At 40.9% G+C, this 23,504-nt stretch overlaps 2 protein-coding genes across 2 annotated transcripts in view; both read left to right on the top strand.

The window, feature by feature from the left end:
• Positions 1–408: 408 nt before the first annotated feature.
• On the top strand, positions 409–9,227 carry card9 (caspase recruitment domain family, member 9). The gene is given in 14 exon segments (XM_056237883.1): positions 409–427; positions 430–467; positions 470–686; positions 873–1,010; positions 3,669–3,994; positions 4,278–4,457; positions 4,537–4,680; positions 4,791–4,916; positions 6,719–6,907; positions 7,071–7,106; positions 7,230–7,278; positions 7,361–7,404; positions 7,487–7,575; positions 9,026–9,227. Coding segments are annotated over 14 exon segments (1,689 nt in total). The 3' UTR covers positions 9,120–9,227.
• Positions 9,228–12,217: 2,990 nt separating this feature from the next.
• ccdc180 (coiled-coil domain containing 180) overlaps positions 12,218–23,504 on the top strand; it is a 36,930-nt gene continuing 25,643 nt past the window's right edge. The window contains exons 1-13 of the mRNA XM_056237890.1: positions 12,218–12,377; positions 12,556–12,677; positions 12,781–12,860; positions 13,957–14,066; positions 14,203–14,331; positions 14,426–14,536; positions 14,617–14,712; positions 14,793–14,956; positions 15,217–15,336; positions 15,444–15,523; positions 15,624–15,712; positions 15,793–15,912; positions 16,060–16,233. Coding sequence (XP_056093865.1) covers positions 12,318–12,377; positions 12,556–12,677; positions 12,781–12,860; positions 13,957–14,066; positions 14,203–14,331; positions 14,426–14,536; positions 14,617–14,712; positions 14,793–14,956; positions 15,217–15,336; positions 15,444–15,523; positions 15,624–15,712; positions 15,793–15,912; positions 16,060–16,233 — 1,455 coding nt within the window. The 5' untranslated portion in view covers positions 12,218–12,317. The remainder of the gene's footprint in view (positions 12,378–12,555; positions 12,678–12,780; positions 12,861–13,956; positions 14,067–14,202; positions 14,332–14,425; positions 14,537–14,616; positions 14,713–14,792; positions 14,957–15,216; positions 15,337–15,443; positions 15,524–15,623; positions 15,713–15,792; positions 15,913–16,059; positions 16,234–23,504) is intronic.

The raw sequence follows: 23,504 nt of genomic DNA on the forward strand, positions 1-23,504 counted from the left end.
TATCAGTAGCCTGGTAAACTCTGTTGTTGTTTACATGGAGCTGGAAGCCTCAAAGAGGCTGCTAAATTAAGATCAGAGACACACTGAATAAATTATTCATGAATGACTGTAAATTCTTTAGTAAATGTAAAAAAACGTTACATACTGTACTCATTCTGCAACCAAATACCACCGTAGTGCAGAGCCCCTAAAGGGGCAGGAACGATGAAGAAACATTTTTCGTTCTTGCAAATGTTTTCACCGTGTCCCTCTAGGCCAGGGGCTCCGTCGTACAGTTTATTGCAACACAAAAATGTATTGTGAAATAGAGGGAAATAAAAAGACTGCACTGACAACTGGAAAAGGGAACTGCTGCCACCAAAGTGCTAACTGAACTTCATTTCCTTTTTGCGTTTACACACCAGCCAAATGTGTAATGTGCATTTGACCTTAAACCTTGCTATCAAACAACTCTTATCAAGCCAACAGAGAGCTAGTGTCAGTCATGTCTGATGGCGCAGGAGTTTTGGAGGTGGAAGAAGACGATGAGTGCTGGGCACGGCTGGAAGACTACAGAATGCTTCTCATCAAGACCATTGAGCCCTCAAGGATAACACCTTATCTGAGACAGTGTAAGGTTCTGAGCAGCGAGGACGAGGAACAGATCTACAATGACCCCAGTCTGGTTATCAGACGCCGAAAAGTTGGTAAGAGGTGTCAGACCACCTAAAGTTTAACTGTTAGGATTACAGACATTAAATATTATGCTACAAAATGTTGTTGAAAGGGATATTTACTGTGAAATTCAAAGCTTTCTATCTTATTTTCTAAGCAGATATTCTTATAATAACACTTATAGAGACTTCAGGAATTAGTATTTTTATTCACTTTAGGGGTGCTGCTGGACATATTACAAAGAACTGGCCTCAAAGGATATGAGGCATTTTTAGAGAGTTTGGAGCTGAACTACCCAGATGTGTACCGCAAAATCACTGGCAAAGAGCCTGCTAGGGTCTTCTCCGTACTAATTGGTAAGTTGTACATTTTTAATTTATTCATTTAGTATAAAAAAAATTCTGAATGTATAAGGTCATGTAAAAAATACATTACACATCTTTTATGCAAAAGGATAATTGCTCTGATAACTGCTATCGTCATAGACCAAAGGAGAACAGACTTAAATATTGCCAGGATTTACAAGGTACTCCAGGGGGTCCTTAAAGACTAGGGTAGTATATATAAACCATATGGAATTTGCTTATATTTACATTATATTTTTATCATGAACTAATTTCTATCTGAAGATCTTTTAAGCTTTTAAGCAATAATGCAAGAGTCATGTTAATCCGAACATCAGCACAGTTGTGATTCACCATTGGCACTATTGCCACAAAAAATATTCTGACCAACAGCACAATTGCAAGTGTGATCTAAACATATTCAACCATTGCGCATCTCCAAGCAACACACGTAGGCCGGTGGCATTTGATTCCCGAGTGAATCAAGAGTTTTTTAATGATTCGGTTGAATAAATAATTCAATGACTCATTCATAAAGACAGCCGGGCTGAATCCGAAATCGCCCCCTAAACCCTAAATCACTATTCCCTATGTTAGTCCACTAATACAGTTCACTTGAAGGAGTGAATAAAAAAGGAGTGAGCGAATTCGAAATTGTGATCAACTTGAAGCAGACTGATCGGTGTATGACAACAGCAAGAGCGATTAGAGAGCAAACCACTCGGTATACTTTCTAATCGCTCTCGCGGTTGTCATACACCAATTGGTCTGCACATCACCACTTCAAGTAACTTCTAGGCAAAAAACATTATGTGAAAAGAGTAATAAGCCTGAATTCACAGTATTTAAAAAAGAGAGGTAAAAAAAATCCAATATGTTCTACTTTCCGGTGAGATTCTGGAGAGCGCATCTAATGGACACTTTATTAACCCCTGAGGCCACAGGAGAGGAGTTGTAAATGGCAGTGTAGGTCACGTGACAGTAACAACATGACCACTGCACTGAAGTATGCCCGGATTACATTAATTCCACACACTTTCATGCTGTATAGAACATACTTTTTACCAGTTAATAAGTAATTAATTTAAAAGAAGTACCTCAGAAAGTACTGCATGTAATTTTAGACGCAGTCAGTGACTTCATGCCTGAATGAATCACTGTTTTGAACAAATCCATTGTATGATTGATTCAATGACTCACAAGACAGTCACTTGTCGCCACCTACTGGTCTTACAATGTAAACTGCAGAAAGAGTCACTGAAAATTCCCCACCTCGAATGCTGACAGTCTGTCTGGAAAATACACAGATGCAGATGATACATACAGTAAAAAGTCCCCATGCTGTTGGAGCATCCCCCGGTCAATCACATTTGAGTAGCCTACCAACACTGTTTTATAAAATGCAGTAATGTTATTCTAAATGAAATTTAATACAAAGTGTTAGAGGAAAATACTAGCTTTTTATCCTGAGGGTCCAGGAGTGATGCTAGACCCCTTGATTATATTGTCATGATCAGAGGTGTAGTGGTAAAAAAAGAGGTGGGTAAACTATAAATTCTGGTGGACCACGACGTGGTCACCCGGTAAGGTGGGCCACTGCCTACCGGTGTATGTGCATCCTGATGACATTGCTATATAGGGAGGGCTCGACATTAAGCCTTTTCATACGCTTGTCCTTCGGACAAGTAAATCTGTCATTCACTTGTCCGAGTAAAAAAGTTGCTCGTCCGGATTTTTTATTTTTATTCTGTGTGTGTTAATTTATTCTGAAACAATATTCTCATCAGTGTTCAATCAGCTTTGATATTTAAATCACCATATTGTAATATCTGCACGTTTAAAGGGCATCCCCTCCCCCAATATTATTAAATGTATGCTTCATCTTTCATTTTAAATGCCTAAATTTGATCAATAAATTCAATTATTTCGAATAACAAGACACTATAGTGCTGTTACCCTAGGCCTAGGGGCTGATCAAATTAAATCATTTACACTGAAAACTTACAAATGCATAAAATAATGTTATGAAATTGATTTAAATTTACATATAAGAAACATTGGAAAGAATGATACTACTTTTAAACATAACACTAAACCGCCAGTAGGTGGCGGCAGGCGACCGTCTTAATGAGTGAGTCATTGATTCATTCATTCAAACGATTCGTTCAAACGGCCGATTCATTCAGTAATGAAAACAGGTCGAGTGTTCCTGTGAGATGCGCTGTGGTTCTGCTGTGATTTTTGTTTGGAACTATTTTCACTGCTGAAACAGAACAAAAACAGCCTGTTTTAGGAAATCAATGTCACATTTTCAATCGTGATGGTGTTCAGGAAAAATAATTGAGGTTGAACATATGTTAAAAATATAAAAACTCCACATTAAGATTGTATGTTGTTGTTGTTAACTGAGTGTGTGTGTGCTGCGCTCATTTGTGTAGATTTCTCCTCGAGAGGCTGCGCGAGCGTCAACAGCGCAACCTTATCGTCAGCAACACTGTAATGCAGCGCAATATGAAAGAGTTCGTCTTAGGTTTATGAAACTAATAATGAATGAACAATATGAAACTAAAAAGACATAAGCTTAATTTAAAATGTCTTAGGAACTACAGGATATTTAGAGGTGGATAAACGCAATTTAGAGGTTTTATATAACTCTCTCTGTCCAACCAGACACTGCCGGCGAATGTGGCCTCACTCAGTTCCTCATGAGCGAGGTGTCTCGCCTTCAGAAGCTCGCACAGGATGAACGGAAGGCGCGACTCGAAGCGTCTGCGCAGGCGGCGGAGCAGCTGGACACCATCCGCCAGCTGCAGCTGCGGGACAGCGAGCTTCACAAACAGCAGGACCGTGTGCAGCGCATCCGAGAGGAGCGTGAGCGCATATGCGAGGAAGCGCGTAAACTGAGAGACGAGAATTACCGACTGATGCACGATCTGACCCGACTGAGCGAGGAGAAGAACTGCGCGCTCATGTGTAACAGAGACCTCCAACTCGAGGTGATCAGTCATTCCATCAGGATTCAGGAAACAGGAACATGTCCGGGTCATAGTTCACCACAAAATGTATAGATTTACATAAGAAATATAATGCACTTGTTTATTTGTGTTTATGGTTGTAACATGTTGACGTTGGAGGAAGGGCAAATATGAAGAAAGTAGCCTATTAGATTAGATTTAATATTTTTTAATATCTTTTCTCGTTGTTTTTTCTAACTTGATCTTTTTTCTTGTCTTTTCTCTCTTTGTATTTATTTCCCCCCTTTTTGGTCATTTCTATAAGATTGAGAAATTGAAACACAGCTTAATGAATGCAGAAAGTAACTCAAAGATCCAACGGAAAAAGACAATAACTTTAAAAAATGCCATGGAGCAGAGGCCGAGTCCAGAGATGGTCTGGCAGCTGCAGAGAGAAAATGATCTTCTTACAGCTCGTATACAAGAGCTTGAAAGTGCCTCCATGGTAACTCAGCCTCACTTATCAGACTACACTAATCAAGATATGATTAAAGATGACTACCACACACAATTCATTCACACAGGTCAAAACTCTGGAGCATGAAAAGCTTGGTTCACAGTCATTGGAGGATTTAAAGCAACAAAGTCAGGCACAATACCAGGAGCTGGTGAATGATCTCTACAATCTAAGGAGAGATCTACATGACGCAGAAGAGTTGCGTGATAAGGTAACCTTTGTTTACATGCAAACTGGACAGAAGTGAATTCTACTTTAATTTGTATTATGCTTTTCATATTATTATAACTATACTTTTTTGTTTTTCCTTTAAAATTTAAGTATCGAGAAGAGAAGGATGAGTTGGAACTGAAGTGCACAATGCTAAGAAAGGACTCCAAAATGTATCGTGATCGAATGGAAGACATTCTGAAGCAGCTGGAAGAGGTGATCAAAGAAAGAGACAAGGTATAATCAAACCTTTATCTTTGCATGACAGAGCATATCAAGATAGTGTTGTACTGTCTGGCCTACACTGGCAACACTAATTTAGCTGTTTCCCACAATCTGCACCAGAATTTACAGGGTGTCACAGGTGGCACCAAATTAATATTGTGTTAATTAATATCAACAAGAGGAAGAGTAATATAATTTTAATATTATTAACAAAAAAGATAGACGAGAGTAACTAACCACTACTAAAATGAATACCATGAATGGATAAGGAAATAAAGTACATAAGATTGCTAAATCCAGATGATTGAGTTGAGTGTTACTATGGCAATTACACATACAGTATCTTATGGAAAGATAAACCGTTGTTTATCTATACTAATAAGGTGAAGAACCTTATTCTGATTTCAACAAATAAACTGATTGATTATTACTGGCATCAGCTATGTAGGGAATCTCGGGATTAGCTCTATTACAGGGAATATAGTTTTATATAATCGGGAATCACCTACAAATTATAAAATTACCCACTAAAGGGAAAAGTTACCAACGGCCTGTTTGGACAGCCGAACACAACGAATCATGATCAGTTCTCCATCCAGGTCGGTAAAATGAGCTCAATTGTTTATCAATACTTAATCAAAATGGATTATACTTAAATATTAATATATCAATTATGTTTATCATATATCAACTCTAAGGATAGTCACTGTGGAATTAATTCAGTATCGGATGATGTTTTTGTCCAGCAAGAAGAAACTATGAAAGATTCTGGTAATGCTAATGTGTTGTTATTATCGACATATCATACGAATATGATATTATCGACATATCATGTACACAGTCCTTTCGATCTTCAAAGTACCAGGTTATAGAGACCAAATATGCCACACATACGATTCTGGTTAACCATAGAATGCAAAGTCTGGAACATTAACCCATTAGAGTTTACAAGAAACATAGACCAAACAACATACAGGAAAATCATGAGATGGGACATTAGATACATGTTAATACAGTTATCACATATATATCTAGAATATATAGGATTAAAAAGGGTTCATTTCTTCTTCTCAGCAAGAATTAAGAAAGAGTCACCCTCTCTGGAAATTCCATTGGGGAAATTCCACCTTCTAGTTGAATGTTCTGAAGTATGTGCAGAAGATTCAGACTATCTGGTACATGCAGATGGAGGATCCCTGAAGTTGGTGCAGAAGGTCCTGAAAATGGGGGAGCACACGCTTGGTCGTTGTTGATGTTTCTGTTTCTGTTTCCAAGCTCCCCGAAATTCCCTTCTTGCTGAACTTTCTTGCTTCTCTTTTTAGAGCTTCACAGTATTTTCCAACAAAACGCAACAAGAGTTTGAGAGTTTCTTTTAGCAACAACCTCAACAATTTACTACAACAGCTTTTTTGTCTCCTGAGCAGGAGGGATTTGCAAATCGTCACCTTTCCAATCTAGCAATTCCAGATTAACCTAGGCCATGTGCTGAACACATAGAGTCTCAGTTTTCATTGTCCACTGAAACTCAATCACACTGAAGGGAAACTTTTCCACAAATATGTGGAAAGGTGCAATATAGTTTCACCGTCTTCTGCACTTTTTTATATTGTTCTAGTTATTTACTTATTGCGGCTAATGAATCGAAAATCTCGCACATACACAGAAAATAGCTTACTTCTGTGTTGTAAAATAAGATGGATTGGTCATTTTAGTTTATATAAAGGCCATTCTCTATGGTATTCAATTTTATTAAATGTATCTGTTCTATGCATTTCATTAACTGCTACAATTGTTTGGCACTGCCCATTTGATAGGCTATTTGTACAAGAGAGGAGTACCATTTGGAGAACTCAAAAAATCTCCAAGACAAGGACCAGTACCGCAAACAGATCCGGGAGATGGGAGAACGTTATGATGAACTTCAAGTGCAGTTGTTTCGAACTCAAGGAGATGTTCTTGCTCTTCAAGCAAAACTTCGCAAACAGAAAAACCCAATTCAAGTGGTATGTATGCTTGAAAACCGTTACATGGAACAGATGAAACATGCATTAGTTTCTTTTTTGTCACTCTGATGTGAGCACATTGTCTATATGCACAAAATGCATGACCACTGGGTTACAGTTTATAGTGAATAGTAAGCTGATTATGATTTGTTTTATTCCTCAGAACTCAGAAGAAAGCTCTTTGCTCAGTTCATTTGAGGTAATTTTGAATAGCTTTCTCTTAAACTGATATAAATGCAAAAACCCTTCAGAATTCACTGCAGATATAACGAATATATTATATTAGTCATCATCAACAGGGTTGTTTACTTTTTATTCACAGCTGAAAAGTCAAACTAGCGAAGAGGAGGCCAGGGAAAGGGGTGAAAAGGGTAACTTTAGGGTAAATCAGATCTCATGCTCAAAAATAGATTGTTCTCATTTGTTAAGCATTGTTTCTTTTTTCTCACACAGATATGAGTGAAGAATCACAGAGCCAAACATCTGGCGAGTACAATGTAGGTTGTCTTTGTGGTGAATGTTTATGCATACAATGAAAGTGGCTTTATTTTTTTTAGTTAGCATTTTTCATTCTTGCAGTCGTGTCTGTTTTCCGAGAGGATGTTCTCTGAAGAGGACGCCTCAGGTAACTGCAGACCTAAAGGAAAATGCAACTTCCATTACAGGAGGTTTGTTTTTTTATTCTTTCAGAACCACAATTTAACCATTTAATTCAACCATTAAAGGTAGGGTTGGCAATTTCGGAGAGGCTAGCAATAGCAAGCTAGCTTTGAAAGTATGAGATCCCACCATCTCTTCAAAGCCACGCCTCCTCCAAAACACATGACAAGTCTGCAAAGCGTCACGAGAGACGCCGTTAAAATTACCTCATGCCTCAAAGCACATAACATTACAATTAGTGCTGCGCGATTAATCATATCGCAATCGTAATCGCGATGTCAAGCCTATGTGATTATATGATGCAAAATACTGCGATTTTATATGAAATAAACAAATTAGGGCTGTTAACGCAGCATCTGTTATTTTTTGTCATCCTTTGGCTAGTGTTACATGATCCCGCTCTTATTCATGCGAATGCTTTAAACCATTCAGCGACACAAGTCAAAAGAGAGCGCGCTGCCTGTGAATGTCCTGACCTGACTGAAAGACGCGCGCCAGTATGCGCATGCACAGACCGCGCGCCAGAATACAGTTCTCCTTCCGCTTAAAGTGAACGAACAATAACACACACAATTACGCCAAAATATCATTTGTCGAGTGTCTTCATAACATAAGAGCAGTCTTATGATGGTCGTAAAGAGTTGTGAGGGAATAAGGTGCGTGTGAGATCCGCGTCTCTGTCAGCAACTCTTAAAGGGCCAGCATCCAATAATGCTTTCTGTCAGTAAAGTTAATCAAAGAACAAAGGGAACAGAGAAAAACACTCACTGCTCTTGACCAAAGACCTTGTGTAGCTTTAAATAGGATTTTAGTCCATATAATTTATAATTTATGCAGCGCAGACTGTTTGATAACTTTATTCAATTTCTGTATATGTCCTACCTGTTAGAAGAGCACAGGTAAATATGACATTTATTATGGGTTTATGTGAGGATTGTTTGAAGTTCACTTAAATTAAAATTAAATTAATTTTTATCCAGACATCAATGGCTTATTGATCATTATAGTATCAATCATTTAGTTGTTGTTGCTAGTTTGAGTTGAGAAATACACATTTCAGAATTATCACTAATCTGTGTGTGCATTTTGCTTTAGAACCAAGCAAGTTGACTCATGAAACCATTTGTTTATTATATCGCAATCGCATATCGCAATATTGACCTCAGTAATCGCAATATGACATTTTCCCCAAATCGTGCAGCCCTAATTACAAAAATAATGAACGTAAACAACTTACAGACCTCTTACATTTGGACCGAATGCAATGATTGGACGAACATTTTTTTGTCCTGAGACTTCCACAGACGATATATATGTAAAAAATAAAATAAAATAAAAATTGCCTACCCTACCTTTAAAGCAGAGCTACTGAGAGAAGTAACTAATTACTGTGTTTCAGATCTTAATTAAACTGAGTGATTTGTTCTTAAGCAATACTCCTAATGTGGTCTTGTACAGGAAACGTGCTTTAAGAACCAGAAAAATCACAGACAAAGAGAATGTGCCGTGCATCCTGGACAACACCACCGGGAGTGATACAGATGGGATGTGACACACAGCTTTGGACAAGATGAAGAACTGTGGCCTTCTTTGAAAGCATATTTAATCACAATACAACATTGTTCTGCATCCAGTGACTCATAAAACCAGGTTGAAGGTGCTCTAAGCGATGTTGGGTCACTTCTTGTTGACGTTCGAAAGTATTGTAAAAAAAAACGGAGGCTAGCTCGACTCTCCCTCCTCCTCATCCCGTCCCCTCCCCCTCCCTTCCGTGCTTCCTGAAACAGGCTTTTCCGATGTAAATTCGAGACTTCACGCGTTCCTTCTCCTTTTCCCTCTTCTTTGCTATTTGTTCATCGGAACATCGTCTCTTTGGTCGTGTGTTGGCCATATCAAAATTCAAGAGAATATTATTCTAACGTTAGTCGTTGTCTAGGACATCTCTCCTCTAGCTAACTTCCCTCTTCATGCTTCTCTCTCCTCCACTCCCCACACCCCCCTTCATGTGCATGCGCACTAACCCCCCAACCCCCACCCCCCAAATCATTATTGTCAGTTATTGGCTGGAACACTGTTTGTTATGTTTTGTGGTGCAGTGCAGGGGCCTGTTTCAGAAAGGAGGTTAGGTGAAAACTCTGAGTATGTTAACCCTGAAATGAGGGAAACTCTGGGTTTTCTGTTTCAGAATTGGAGGTATGTTAAACCCGAGAAAGCAGAGTAAGTCAAGCCCATTTCTGAAAGAGAGGTAACTTATACTCAGAGTCAGTTACCATGGTAACTTACTATGTGATCCTTAGCTGGTCGGGAGCAGGTTTTCTTCGGTAAACCCAGTTTTTCTTATGTAGTAAATGCATCTTGATTTAAGAATTTTTAGATATTTTGACTGGAAACAACCAGGCAAAAAGGCTAAGTAAGAAAACCATTTTTTTGCAGTGCAGTACATTCATTCATTACGCATTTTTATGTAACATCGGAGATGCAGAGCACATTAGTAAGGAAGGCCACTGTATTAGAGCGGGAAGGAAAGTGTGCCTCCCTCTCACACTCTTTCTGTGAGTTTTTGTGTTGTTTCCTCGACACAAACCCGTGAGATCCATCAAAGAGGAGTTTCACAGGGTCAGTGGAGGAGAAATCGGTTTAAATGAGGATAATCTGATAAATGACATTCACTTGATAACATCTTGATGCGACCTCTGGCAGTAACCTAATAATTAGAATTTCCTTTAGGATTTCCAGTGTGGTTGGATGTTGATGACACACATAATCCCATCATTGCACCTTCCGAAAATGAACCAGATTACTGTATGGAATGGGAGGATGCCAGATGGAAGGGTAGAGATATATGTCGTAACCACCACAGCTGTTAAATACACAAATTATTCACAAATTATTTGGTCATCTTTATTTCCTTCAAATACAAAAGCAACAGTAATTATTTTTCCTGTTGGATTTTAATATTCTTCCAGTATTGTGTATCTCCTCTTCATCTAACAGTGGTGGTGTGGTGCAGGCCCAGCTTCTGTTGGCGGAGTAGAAGTCAGATGTTAATTTCATTAGCCTAATTAAAAAATGTAACAGGTTGGATTAGAGAAGATTCAATTATGTGAAAAGAATAGACACTGAATTATATTTATTTAATGTGTCAAATGTTTGTAAAGTCATGTACCCTACAGCCATGAACCTTTTATGCTTAACTGATTGAATTATGGTTTTATTGGGCAATTTTAGTTGCTGCCACGTTCTTTCTTTTTTCTTTTTGCCTGTATACCTTGAAAATGAGTATTAGTTTAATAAACTTACCTTTCTGTCAGTTTTCACCTGATAATATAACAGTGATTGAAAATTATACTTGTGTATTGACCATAGACTAAAAAATGGTATTGAAGTATGGGGACGTCTTTTTGTCGAGTGCTGTTGTGTTGCCATGGTGAATGGTGCACGCGCTTAACTCAAGAGTCAATCTACTCAGAGTAGATTAAACTAACTCAATTCAGCTGTTCTGAAACCGAAAACTCAGAGTTTCCCATCTCAGGGTAAATCAACTCAGAGTTCAAGTTTTAACTCAGAGTTGGTTGAACCTCCTAATTGAAACAGGCCCCAGGTTTGCCCAGTTTGTTTTTGTTGCCGTTTGTGGAGCCTGGGGTGTCTACAGATACCGCGTTTTTACAGTGTGTTCAGACAGGGGACAGGCAGCTAGCGGATAGTGAGTTTGCTGTATGTGACAAAAAATGTTTCAGCCTTAAAAAACGCGTCACATCGCTTAGAGCACCTTTAATATCATATCAATATCATAGTTGTTACTGTCAAAGTATGTCCAGCTGTTGTTGTTTTGACTTCCCAGACAGCAATACAGTGTCGGCCCAGATCCGGCCCACATCTGGTACGCGTTGAATCCTATGGTTGAATCCACATGTACCAGATGTGGCCCGGATCTGGGGTGACACTATGTTGCTGTCTGGGTTATGAGTGATCTACCACAATCTTTCTGTTGTCTATTAATATAATATAATAAATATAGACTAATATATTTTTATGTATGTATTTTTTCTTGAGCAATAACAGTTGAAATGTTTGAATTGTAGCCAAGACTTTAGGTATAGTATGTGCAGAAACTTGACTTTTTGATAAATAAACTTACACTGAAAAATATTTACTGAACTAAAAAGCATTATTACCCTCAGTCTCCAATTTATGAGCATGAATTGTACTATGAACCTATTTGCATGTGTGACATTCTTATTATTTTCATGAACTTTCTTTGTGAAATTATTATGACATTTGAAAAACAAAATGCAGTAGCTGGGTAGGATGATTATTGTGTATTTCAAACTTTGTTTAGTTATCAACGGCAAACAAAAGCGGCTAATTACTGTACGAATTACGAGAATGTAACGGGTAATATGGTTCAAATTTCTTTTGAAGGGGAATTTGGTTGGTTGGACGAGCATGATATTTTTTACAGTCTGTGGTTGGACGGAGCACACCACTTCAGCTCACCGCTGGTTGGACTGTTTACTCCGCATGCGTCATCATCACCTGTTGCTTGTGTGCGTGTCGTGACTGCCATAGCAACGATAAAACGCTTTCACACAGCCTGATTGAACGCTTTCAAGAATTCTGACAGTCGTAGATAGCATTTGCAAGATACACGGACTTTTTATTTTGGAAACTCTTATAATAAACGAACTGTCCTGTTGGTTTCGATATAGTTTGTTTTGAAATAAGAAATAAGCCCATTTTTTTCGCTACAATGGCAGACACGCGTGTGTTACCCAGTGGTAAAGTGTACAGGCAAATGTTTGACGCCCAGGTAACGTTAAAATAGTACTAACTCGTGTTCATATCTAAACGACAAATATGTGTTTTACTTATTGTTGATGCTTTCTTTGTAATATTGCGGATCTTCAGGATTGAAGACTTGCTGTGGCCTAATCATGTGCCGAGGAAGCTCTCGGCGCATGTGTTGATTTGTGAGTGTTTGTGCTCAGGTTCAGTTGTCTCTGGCTCTCTATGACTCGCGGAGGAAGCGCGTGGCGGATGAAGGCGACTGTCTGCTGAGTGGAGAAGATGCTGCAGACTCTGCATCACAGCAGCTCAATGAGACCACTCGGTATGATGATGCTGCTTCTGCTCAAAACACGAATTCAATTGGCAATTATCAATTTTGATTTTAATGTGAAGATTTTAACCTAAAAAGTTCCTTTGTTTGATAGGAACACTATTTATTCAGGTAGAAAGAGAAAGGAGGACCAGGATGATAGTGAGGAGGTTTGGGGTCTTCCAGACACTGTTGGTGAGAACTGATGCTTAATTGTTTTCCACCATGGAATCTTGTGAAGACAAAAGACAGAATTGTTTAGAGGGAAGTGGTTGGAAGTAAGGTGTACAAAGGAACAGGAAAAGAACAATACATATTTACATGTTTGTTACTCCATTTTACATGTATCATACCCAAAGCTAAAAATTCTAAAAACACAAACCTTCATTTTAAACCAGCATTTGTTAAAGGATTATTTCACTTCAGAATGAAAATTTCCTGATAATTTACTCACCCTCATGTCATCCAAGATGTTCATGTCTCATTGTCGTTCTTCAGTCAAAAAGAAATCAAGGTTTTTGAGGGAAACATTCCAGGGCTTTTCCCCATATAGTGGACTTCAATGGGGTACAACGCTTTGAAGGGCCAAATTACAGTTTCAATGCAGCTTCAAAGGGCTCTACACGATCCCAGCCGCGGAAATAGGGGTCTAATCTAGCGAAGCGATCGGTCGTTAAAAAAAACCTAAAAACTTTTTAACCACAAATGCTCATCTTGCACTTGCTCTGCGATGTGCCACGCATTACGTAATCACGTTGAAAGGTTAAAGAAGTTAAAAAGTATATATATATTTCTATTTTATTTTTAGAAAATGACCGATCGTTTCACTAGATAAGACCCTTATTCCTCGACCGGGATCATGAGCCCTTTTTGAAGCTGCATTGAAACTGAAATCTGGCCCTTCAAACCGTTGTACCCCATTGAAGTCCACTATATGGAGAAAAATCCTGGAATGTTTCCCTCAAAAATCTTAATTTCTTTTCGACTGAAGAAAGAAAGACATGAACATCTTGGATGACATGTGGGGCAGGAAATTATCAGGAAATTTTAAGTCTGAAGTGAACTAATCCTTTAAATTGGAGTCAAAGATACAGGTTTTCTTCAAGACGCATACCTCTTGCCAATAATATGAATCAATTCATTTATAAAATAAAGACAAATTGCAATACATGTTCCAATAATTTTTTAATATGGAAGCCATTTCTAATTACAAACCTGTCGACCTAGTCATCTTTCCCAAAAGTCTTTTAGACCCAAAAGTCAATCTGTTGCGATTCCGTTTTGTTTGTAGTTCCAGAGAAAAAAAACTCAGACATCATTGATCGTCTTATGGAGAAAAGGCGAAAGGATCACAATGAAGCTGTTTCTCAGTTGCAGACAGATCTCGCCAGCCTCAGTGTGGTAAACACGTCTATATATATAGTGCCAAAATATGTGTTCATTCGAGCCTTGAATTCAAATGTTGTGCATCTAGTTATCAATACATTTGAATTATGTCTCTCAAAGGTGCCTTATATTGTGATATTTCTGCATTTAGGGTTTTGAACCATTATTTAGACAGACGGGAAAAGATATCCTGCTCAGATTGTCTGAGTATAATGACAATATGGAAAAACTTATGCAGAACATTGAAAACATTTCTGATTTGATGGCACATAGCTATCAGGTGAGGACCAAATGTCAAATACAATACTTGCTTACTTCTCAAATTCAGCATTTTGTTGAATCACTCAATTGTTACCCATCTCTTGTCTTATAAGGACATGCATGAGATCTGGAACAAAGTCTGTCATGAATCTTCCTTGAAACAGAAGTGGATTAAAGAGCTAGATGGGACATATGCCAAATATGAATCTGAGAGAAAAACCATGGTATGTGGTCTATATTATGTAAAGCATATGTTGCTGCAGTCAGTAGATTAATACACTGATTGTTTGTTCCTCTTTCCTAGATAGCAGAATTACTGAGAAAATACACCTCAAAACTGGAGAAAATCAGTTATTTGATGCCGTGTGATGTACACAGACTGATTGACAATGAAGCCATGGTAGTATATTCTACTTGACAAATATGTATTTGTATGCATTATATATATTGTTTTTTGGCATGAGTCCATGTTCTCCACAGATGATAAACCAAGCCCTGCTAGCAAATCGACGTGCTTTGGCCAAACTGTGTTTGAATTTGATGGAGAAACATATGCAGATAGATGTTTTCCAAAGGCTGAAGTGGGAGGAAAAGCTTCAAGATTGGAAAAGAATAAAACTTATTGATGCAGTCAACCGGTTCAAGTATGTCTGAAATTAAAAAATAAATAGTAAAAACAATTCCCTTGCCAGAAAAGTAATACCATGTTGTTTACCAACAAAATGCATGATCTTTCTGATGAAAATAATTGGCCAAGGGAGTCTTGCTAGTTAAGATAGCTAAGAAGCCTCCCAGCATATCAGCATCCCATGCTGGGAACCTGGATCTAAAATATAATATACAGTATTTTTAACAGGGCACAACAAAAAACGGGATGCTGATTATATTTATGTTCTCCCTGCAGAGACTTTATGAACAGCCCTCACATTCAGAACCCTATAAACATTCAAGATACTCTGAGAACAGCGAGGACAGATCAGAAAACACTGAGTGAGAAACGCATCCAAACGCTGGAGATTCTTAGGTGAGAAATAAAACACAGATTTCTAGTCTTGCGCACTATTTCCTCAGTTAATATTAATTGTTAACATGCTGTGTACCTTTTACTCACTTTTTCTGCCCCATATCTAGAGACATGACGCCTCCAAGAATCTCAGAGTCATCTGTTGCAGAATGGTATTCAGCACTTTCTGTCATCAATGAGCAAATAGGTCAGAAGAATGGGCTTCTCATTTTAATAAACCAATGCGATACAATGGTATTGCATGCTCTACATCACTTTATGTGGACTTATAAATTTAATTTCTTTAGATTGTATTCATGTAGCCACAATGGAAAAACTTCACAAAAACTACGAGAACAACTGGCAAGTCGGTTTGGCAGAGGTTGATCTATTTAAGGTGAGAAATAAGTTAAGCTTTCTCATTTGCTTTGATTGTCAAAACACAACACTATAATATTCTCAACTCTTTACTCACAGACAGAGGTGTCTACATTCAGATTCACCTCAGACGAGATACAGAATATTGTTAACGTGGAGATTTTACCTCTCATTGGCCAGTGCCAGACACAAATGGACATCTATTTGGAAAAACTGGATGTAAGTTTAGTTTCCTTAATGCTTTAAATTAAATCTTCTCTATAAACTTGTAACTTGTAATTTATGGATGTGCTGCATCTTTATGTATTGTTTTATGTCAGTACTCTACACTCTCGTAATGCACTGTGCATTTTAACCTTCTTACAGAAAGCTTTTGAAAGTTTGGCCAAAACCACTGCTTATGAGAGCCAGTGTTTATTTAAGTTTATGTGTGGGATGGCTCAGCTGTGGGAGATCCACTGCGAAGGCCTGTTGAACAGAGAACAGCAGCTACAAATGTCATTGGAGTCCATCAGTCAAGTCCACAACCAAGAGAACCAGGCAAGATTGTGTTAACTGTTTTATGCAGTACTTTTGAAGAGGTTTCTTGTAAAAAATGCTTATCATTGTTGGCGAAAGTTACTTTTAAAAGTAATGCGTTACAATATCGTGTTACTCCCTAAAAAAGTAACTAATTGCATTACTTGGTTAAAATTTAGTTACTTTTCATGGAAAGTAATGTGTTACGTTACTTTGGCATTACTTTTTCTCACCTGGGCTGGGCTTGCTTTTTTGTTTTTTAATAACAAAAAACGTACTAGGTTACCTAATGTAACCTCGGTTCTCTCTAGAAGAGGGAACGAGTATTGCGTAAGTTGCTTACGCTACGGGTAAAGTCATCTTTTCTCGAGATCTGAAGCCAAAAAATTATCCTTAATTTTGTATTTATTGTCAGCGCAGTGCAGCGGACAGCAGACCATAGCAGGCCGTACAAGCGTGCTCAATGGCTGTCCTGCAGCAACTGCAGCAGCCTATCGGTGAGCCCCGCGTGATGTCATGCCTAATTCTCTCTTCTAGAGAGAACCGAGGTTACATTAGGTAACCGAGTACGTTCTCTTACGAGAGGTTCTTAAGTTGCTTACGCTACGGGAACCCCTTGTCAACGCCGTGCGCGCCTAGCATCCGCTGCATGAGACCCGTGGAACAAAACATGCAGAACAACAGGTGGCCAGCAACGCGGGCCAGCACATGTAATAGACACTTGATAGGAACACAGAGCATGTATAAACTTAGAATAAAGGCGGCCAGCAACGCGGGCCAGCACAGTTCACAAGCACATAATAGGGCAGAAAATAGTGCCGGGCTATGTATACATGAATATCAGTCACATGACCTCTTACGTCATCCGCTCTTTTTCCAGTTGACTGCCGCCATCTTGAGTACCTGCCGAGTACTGTCTACAATACTGACGGCATTAGCTAGGAAGCAGATTTTCTGTTTGTTTCACTTTATACATAACCAACTTTGTTTATGTAAACCCTGTGTGTATTTGACAGTATTCGCGCAATAAGACTAGAAAGATAACTTAGTTCAGTAACCTGACGCTGTTGTTAGACAGGCTTAGTGCGCGTGCGCTTCGGGTGTACGAGCTCAGAAAAGCGCTCGTTAGAACAGCGCATCAACACGTGAATGACTTGTTAGCACATGCAAATAATGAACTTATGTGAACTGCATTGTCCCGTTCCTCTGCGTTAACATTTGATGTGAATATACGTCGCGTTGTAGCCTATGCTGAGATGGAGGCGCCAGAACTGCAACTGATAGAATGCACGATACTACTGATAGAATGTTCCACGACATTTCTTCAAAAGCAGATTGTGGATATATTTTAATCCACGATCATAAATCGTGATATCGCACACCCCTAAGCTAGCGTAAGCTCATTATCATTTACATCCACTCACCACAGACAAAATGAACACTGCACAGAGAGTTTGCACACACAAACCACTGTTATAACATAAAAGCAAGCAGCTACTGCGTGCATGGTTGGGCATGATATGATTGAAGGATTTTGACTGAATGCACGCAAAGTGCGCTCCCTTAATAATTCCTAAAAAGCTGACATCAGTTAATCGCGATCTCACATCTCTGTTAATATCATTTAACCCTCAGGTGCTCTTCGGTCATTTCTGACCGAAACATTTTCTGTTTAAAATTTTTAAAAATCACAGCTTCATCGGAATGTTACGAAACTTGGTGACTTTTATGGCATTGGGTATGTGAACACACAAAGAAATTGAGGTCATGATCCGAGCAGGCTAAGTAGTCGTAAAAAAAATAGTCACACTTGTGCTCTTCGGTCAAAAATGACCGACCATAGGAAATGAATGGGAAATTGACAAAAACACAAAAACTTTGAGAATTTTTGTGTGTACAATCTACAAATCGGCCACGATGCAGAAAAAAAGTGCTCAGCTTTGAAGGGGTGACACTCTAAAACATCAAGAGTGCAAAACAGACATACCCACCCACCCCCACACACACACACACACACTTTTACACACAAAAACACCAATAAATTGTGATTAAAGAAATCTGTTTTGAATATTTAAAACTCACAGCTTCATCAGAAAATTACGAAATTTGGTGACTTTTATGGCAATAGGTATGTGAACACACAAAAAAATTGAGGTCATGATTCGAGCAGTTTAAGTGGTCATAAAAAAATGAGTCACACTTTTGCTCTTCTGTCAAACATGACCGACCATAGGAAATGAATGGGTAAGTGACAAAAACACAAAAATTCGGAGAATTTTTGTGTGTACAATCTACAAATTGGCCACGATGCAGAAAAAAAGTGCTCAACAATGAAGGGGTGACACTCTAAAACATCAAGAGTGCAAGACAGACACATTCACCCCCACACACACACACAAACACACTTTTTATACACATACACAACAATGGATTGACCGACCATAGGAAATGAATGGGAAATTGACAAACACAAATTCTCTACAAATCGGCCACAATGCAGAAAAAAACATCAATAGTGAAAAGGAGGTTTGAGAGGGATGTGCAGGTAGCTGGCTTGAGACCAGTGGAGGTGTCGGTAAGAACAGTCTAGTCCAGTCACTTTAATTCCACAATGCCTTTCTTTATTAGGTATGTTTGTGTAATGTGTGTGTGTATGTGTGGTTTCTAAAAGGGAAATGATATGAGAGACAATTAGCTACATAATGCCACAATACAAGGCCACAATCCATTTGAATGACAACCAAACATTTGTACCTTTAAACAGACAGAAAGGAACAGTCTCATAAAGTAACATACGATCAAAGGAGAAACGTATGGAACTTACATAGTTCAATAACGCACACAGGGCAGGAGACAAGGCATTTCCAGCAGCAACATACAAGGATTCCTCCATGTGGCAGGAACAAAGAGAAAGGGCTGTGCACAGGTGCTGTCTAATAAAGTCTGTGGCTGATTGGAGCTAATTAGATGAAGGTGTGGGGAACTGCATGGGGAACTGAGTGGCAAAGAAAAAATGGGCGTGGCAACTGCAGGACAGACAGGAAACTTCCAAACAGCCGCCCCCAAATTTGTCTTGCAAATTTGCTTGAGTGGAAGGTCATGGGGGTTCAGGTAGGGCAGGGAGTGGGATGAGGCGGGCAACAGGTCTCGTGTACTGTTTGTCCCCCACCTGGACATCTGCAACCCTACAATGGCCATCCTTGCCGGGATGAAGGGAAATCACTTTACCTACTGGCCAGAGGGACCGAAGGAGCTGAGGGTCAAGAATGAGAACAACAGTATTTAGTTGGAGGTTAGGATTATCAGTGCGCCACTTCTGTCTAGACTGGAGAGAAGGAAGATAATTTCTGAGGAAGTGGGCCCAAAAATGATCAGAAAGAATCTGACTATGACGCCACTGACGGCGGCTGCGCAGCTCAGAGTCAGGATATGTTACCAAAGGAAGGGAAGAGTCATGCCGCCCCATGAGCAACAGGTTAGGAGTCACCGGATCAGGATCTGCAATGTCAGAAGAGACATAACCTAGGGGCTTTGAATTGAGGATACCTTCAATTTCAATCATCACTGTGCGTAGCACCTCTTCAGTGACAGCTTGGGCACCTAGAGTGGTCTGCAGGGCAATCTTGATGGAACGTATTTCACGCTCCCACGTCCCGCCGAAGTGGGGTGCGTGTGGGGGGTTGAACTTGAAGGAGATCCTCTGTTTGGCCAGGATTTCCTGGAGGTCAGGGGTCAGGGATTGGTAGACTTCCTGTAGCTCTCTGTTGCCTCCGATGAAATTGGTACCTCTGTCAGAAAGCAGCTCAAAAGGTTTGCCTCTGCGAGCTATAAAGCGCCTTAGTGCCATTAGAAAGGAATCGGTGTTCATGTGACTGAGTAAATCTAGATGTACACACCTAGTTGTCAGACATTTGAAAATAATTCCCCACCTTTTCTCAACTCGTCGTCCAACTTTCACACTGTAGGGCCCGAAACAATCTATCCCGGTGGAATAGAAGGGAGGTTTGCGGAGGCGTAGGCGAGCAGGAGGAAGATTGGCCATTTGGGGAATAAGGGGTTTGGCACGGAACTGCTGGCACTTAGCACATCTGTGCTGGTGTTTCCTGACAGCCTCACGACCCCTCAGGATCCAGAATCGCCTCCTCAGCTCAGCGAATAGTCTCTCGGGACCAGAATGATGTAGGTGGTCATCACAATGTTTAATTATAAGTTTCGTGGTCGGATGGGCAGGGTCCAGGACAACTGGATGTATGGCATCAGGGGGCAGGTCATTGCTTTGTCGTAACCTTCCGCCTACTCGAATGAGACCTGACACTGGATCTAGTTCCGGAGCAAGGGAAAGAAGACGACTGGAATGTGGAAGGGGTTTGTGGGTCTGAAGGCATGTCAAATCAGTTCCAAAGGAATCCAGCTGGGACTGTCTTAGGATTGCAATCTCTGCGTCAAAGTAGGTTGCTGCCGATGGTGTTGCAGGAGGTTCTGCCACCCCATGATGGGATGCAGCAGTAGAGTCAAGGAGATCCTGAAAGGTGGTGAACTGAGTAGGGTCGGAGATAGAAGGATTTTGGCAAAGAAATACAGCACCACAGAAACTGGGCTTACGTAGCTCGACAGGATCTTCGGCCTGATCTATTGTGGGGTTAGTTGGCCACAGGTCAGGGGGTTGCAGGAGGAAGGCAGGTCCTTGGTTCCACCTGCAAGGCTTACTTAGATCAGACAGTTGCTTCCCTCTAGTCAGATCGTCAGCTGGGTTGTTCCGGGAATCCACATAGCGCCATTCCTGGCCTTTGGTGAGCTCCTGGATTTCAGCCACCCTGGTTCCAACAAAGACCTTATAGCGGCATGAGTCTGAGAGAAGCCAATAGAGGACAGTGGTAGAGTCACTCCATAAAGTAGCCCGTCTGATGTTGAGGGTGAGCTCTGTTCGGAGGAGGTTGAACAGTTGAGCTCCAATGAGGGCTGCGCACAGTTCAAGTCGAGGGATAGATAGTTGTTTTTTGGGCGCAACACGGGACCTTGCCATTAGGAAGGACACATTCACCTGTTGACCATCTTCAGTGCGCATGTAGGCGACTGCACCATAAGACTGCTCTGATGCATCGCAGAAGATGTGCAGGTCTTGGATGGCTGAGGGGGTGTTTACTGTCCAATGGATAAGACAACGGGGCAGTACTATTGAGGAGAGATTAGGGAGTTCTCCTTCCCAGGAAAGCCAGGCTTCTAGGATGTTGTGGGGAAGGTTTGGATCATCCCATTCTCTCGCCTTTGCCCACAGGTGCTGGACAATGATCTTGGCTCTTGTTGTGTAGGGGAGGATGTAGCCAAGAGGATCGTACTGGCTTGCAAGAACTCTATAGATGTGACGCATGGTGGGAGTAGTAGCTTCAATGGCTCTGTGCCTGTATTTCAGGGTGTCCGTATGGCAATTCCAGTGGAGGCCTAGAGTAGATTCCATGGGATCAAGGGAAGGATGGTGTGACAGCCAGAGCTCTGCCTGGTCTGACCTAGCATCGGGAGGGAGATCACAGATGACCTTGGGGTCATTACTGGCCCATTGTCTAATCTCAAAGCCACCAGAGGAGAGGGTTGCACGCATGCAGTGAAGGAGGTCCTTAGCTTCCTCTTGTGTGGGGAGACTTTGAAGGCAGTTATCCACATAGAAACAATGCTGTATGGAATAGGTAATGCGCTCATCTGCCTGTGCATCCTTGGCAATCCTCTGTAGGGCGTAAATGGCACAGCATGGGCTGGCGGTGGTACCAAATGGGATGACTTGCCATTCATATACAGTCGGAGGTGATCTTATGTCTAGGTTACGCCAGAGGAAGCGCAGAAGGGGTTTATCTCGGGGTAGCAGGCGCACCTGGTGGAACATGGACTTAACGTCTCCGCTGATGGCAATCCTATGCTGCCTAAAACGGAGGAGAACTCCAAGGAGGGAAGGCCCAAGGGTTGGACCAGGGAGCAATTGTGAATTCAGGCATTGATTCTGATAGGAGAAAGAACAATCAAACACAATGCGGTCCTTTCCATTATGATGCACAATGTGATGAGGTATGTACCAAGACTCAGGAGCATCTGCTACTTCAGATAAGGTTAACTTCTTGACATACCCAGCATCAACCAACTTCTGGATCTCTCTGGTATAGGTCTCCGCCTGTGAGGGGTTTTGGAGCAGTCGCCTCTCACAGCTGCGAAGACGGGACATAACTGCTTCCTTAGGTGCCTTTAGGGGGGGCCAGGGATCTGCTCGGAGGAGAGGTGTGGCATACCGTAGGACGTCATCAACAGGAATTCGGATGGTTTGAGTCTCCAGCTGATGAATTGCATCTTGGTCCTGTTTAGAGCGGACAACCAATTTTGTGTTTGTCGGAGGCACTGTGTCCAGCTGCCACAGTTTTTGCACATTGTGGTGGATGTCATCAGGTGGGCATTTAAAGGAGATATAGTGACACTTGGTGGAGGGAGAGCTAACAAGATCTCTAGCAGGGCCCTGTAACGTCCAGCCGAGACGGGTTTTGATTGCTACAGGGGCTCCGGGGGGGCCTAACTTTACAGGCAGTGTTGGAGTGATAAGGTGGGTATGATCAGCTCCTATGAGTAGAAGGGGGCTTACGTTATCATGCTGCTTCAAGGGAATCTGCCGGAGATGAATGTAGCGCCGCTGGAGGGATTTCACAGGATGAGAATGTTCGGATAAGGAAAGCTGATCAGCAGTGAAGGCATGCCTGATGGCATAGGATTTCTCTGGATAGGCCTTTGGAATAATGGTGAAGGACACGGCGGCACCGTTTAGAGTCTGGACATCCTGTCTCACAGTCCTCAGCTTCAAGCTCTCAGACTCTCCTACCAGCTGGAGTTTCTGGGCGGCAGGATGCAGGAGGATCGTACGTTCTGACCCATCATCCAATATGGCATACGTGTCTAAAGACTTGTTTCCATTACGTAGGGTCACTTCAACTACCTTCAGCAGCACTTTATTGCAATCGCTAGGATGGTCTAGGTAGAAGTTCTGCACTTGCCTCTGGTTGATGTTGCATAGGACCTGCAGATGTTTCCCATTGCATTGGTTGCAGCGTCCCTTCAGATCACACTGGTCTGCAAAGTGGTCTCGTGCACATCGCCAGCAGCGTTTCTGTCCTTTGATCCAACTAGTTCTCTGATCTTCAGTGAGCTGGAGGAAGTCATCACATTTACTGACATGATGTTCAGGGGAGTTACAGTAAGCACACACTGGACAGCGTGTGGATGTGATGTTGGGGGGAAACTGACTGGCTCTAGGAGGAGCTATC

Source organism: Rhinichthys klamathensis, unplaced genomic scaffold, assembly GCF_029890125.1.
Source record: "Rhinichthys klamathensis goyatoka isolate OS25496 unplaced genomic scaffold, OSU_Roscu_1.1 h1tg000019l_1, whole genome shotgun sequence".
Taxonomy (NCBI): Eukaryota; Metazoa; Chordata; class Actinopteri; order Cypriniformes; family Leuciscidae; genus Rhinichthys; species Rhinichthys klamathensis.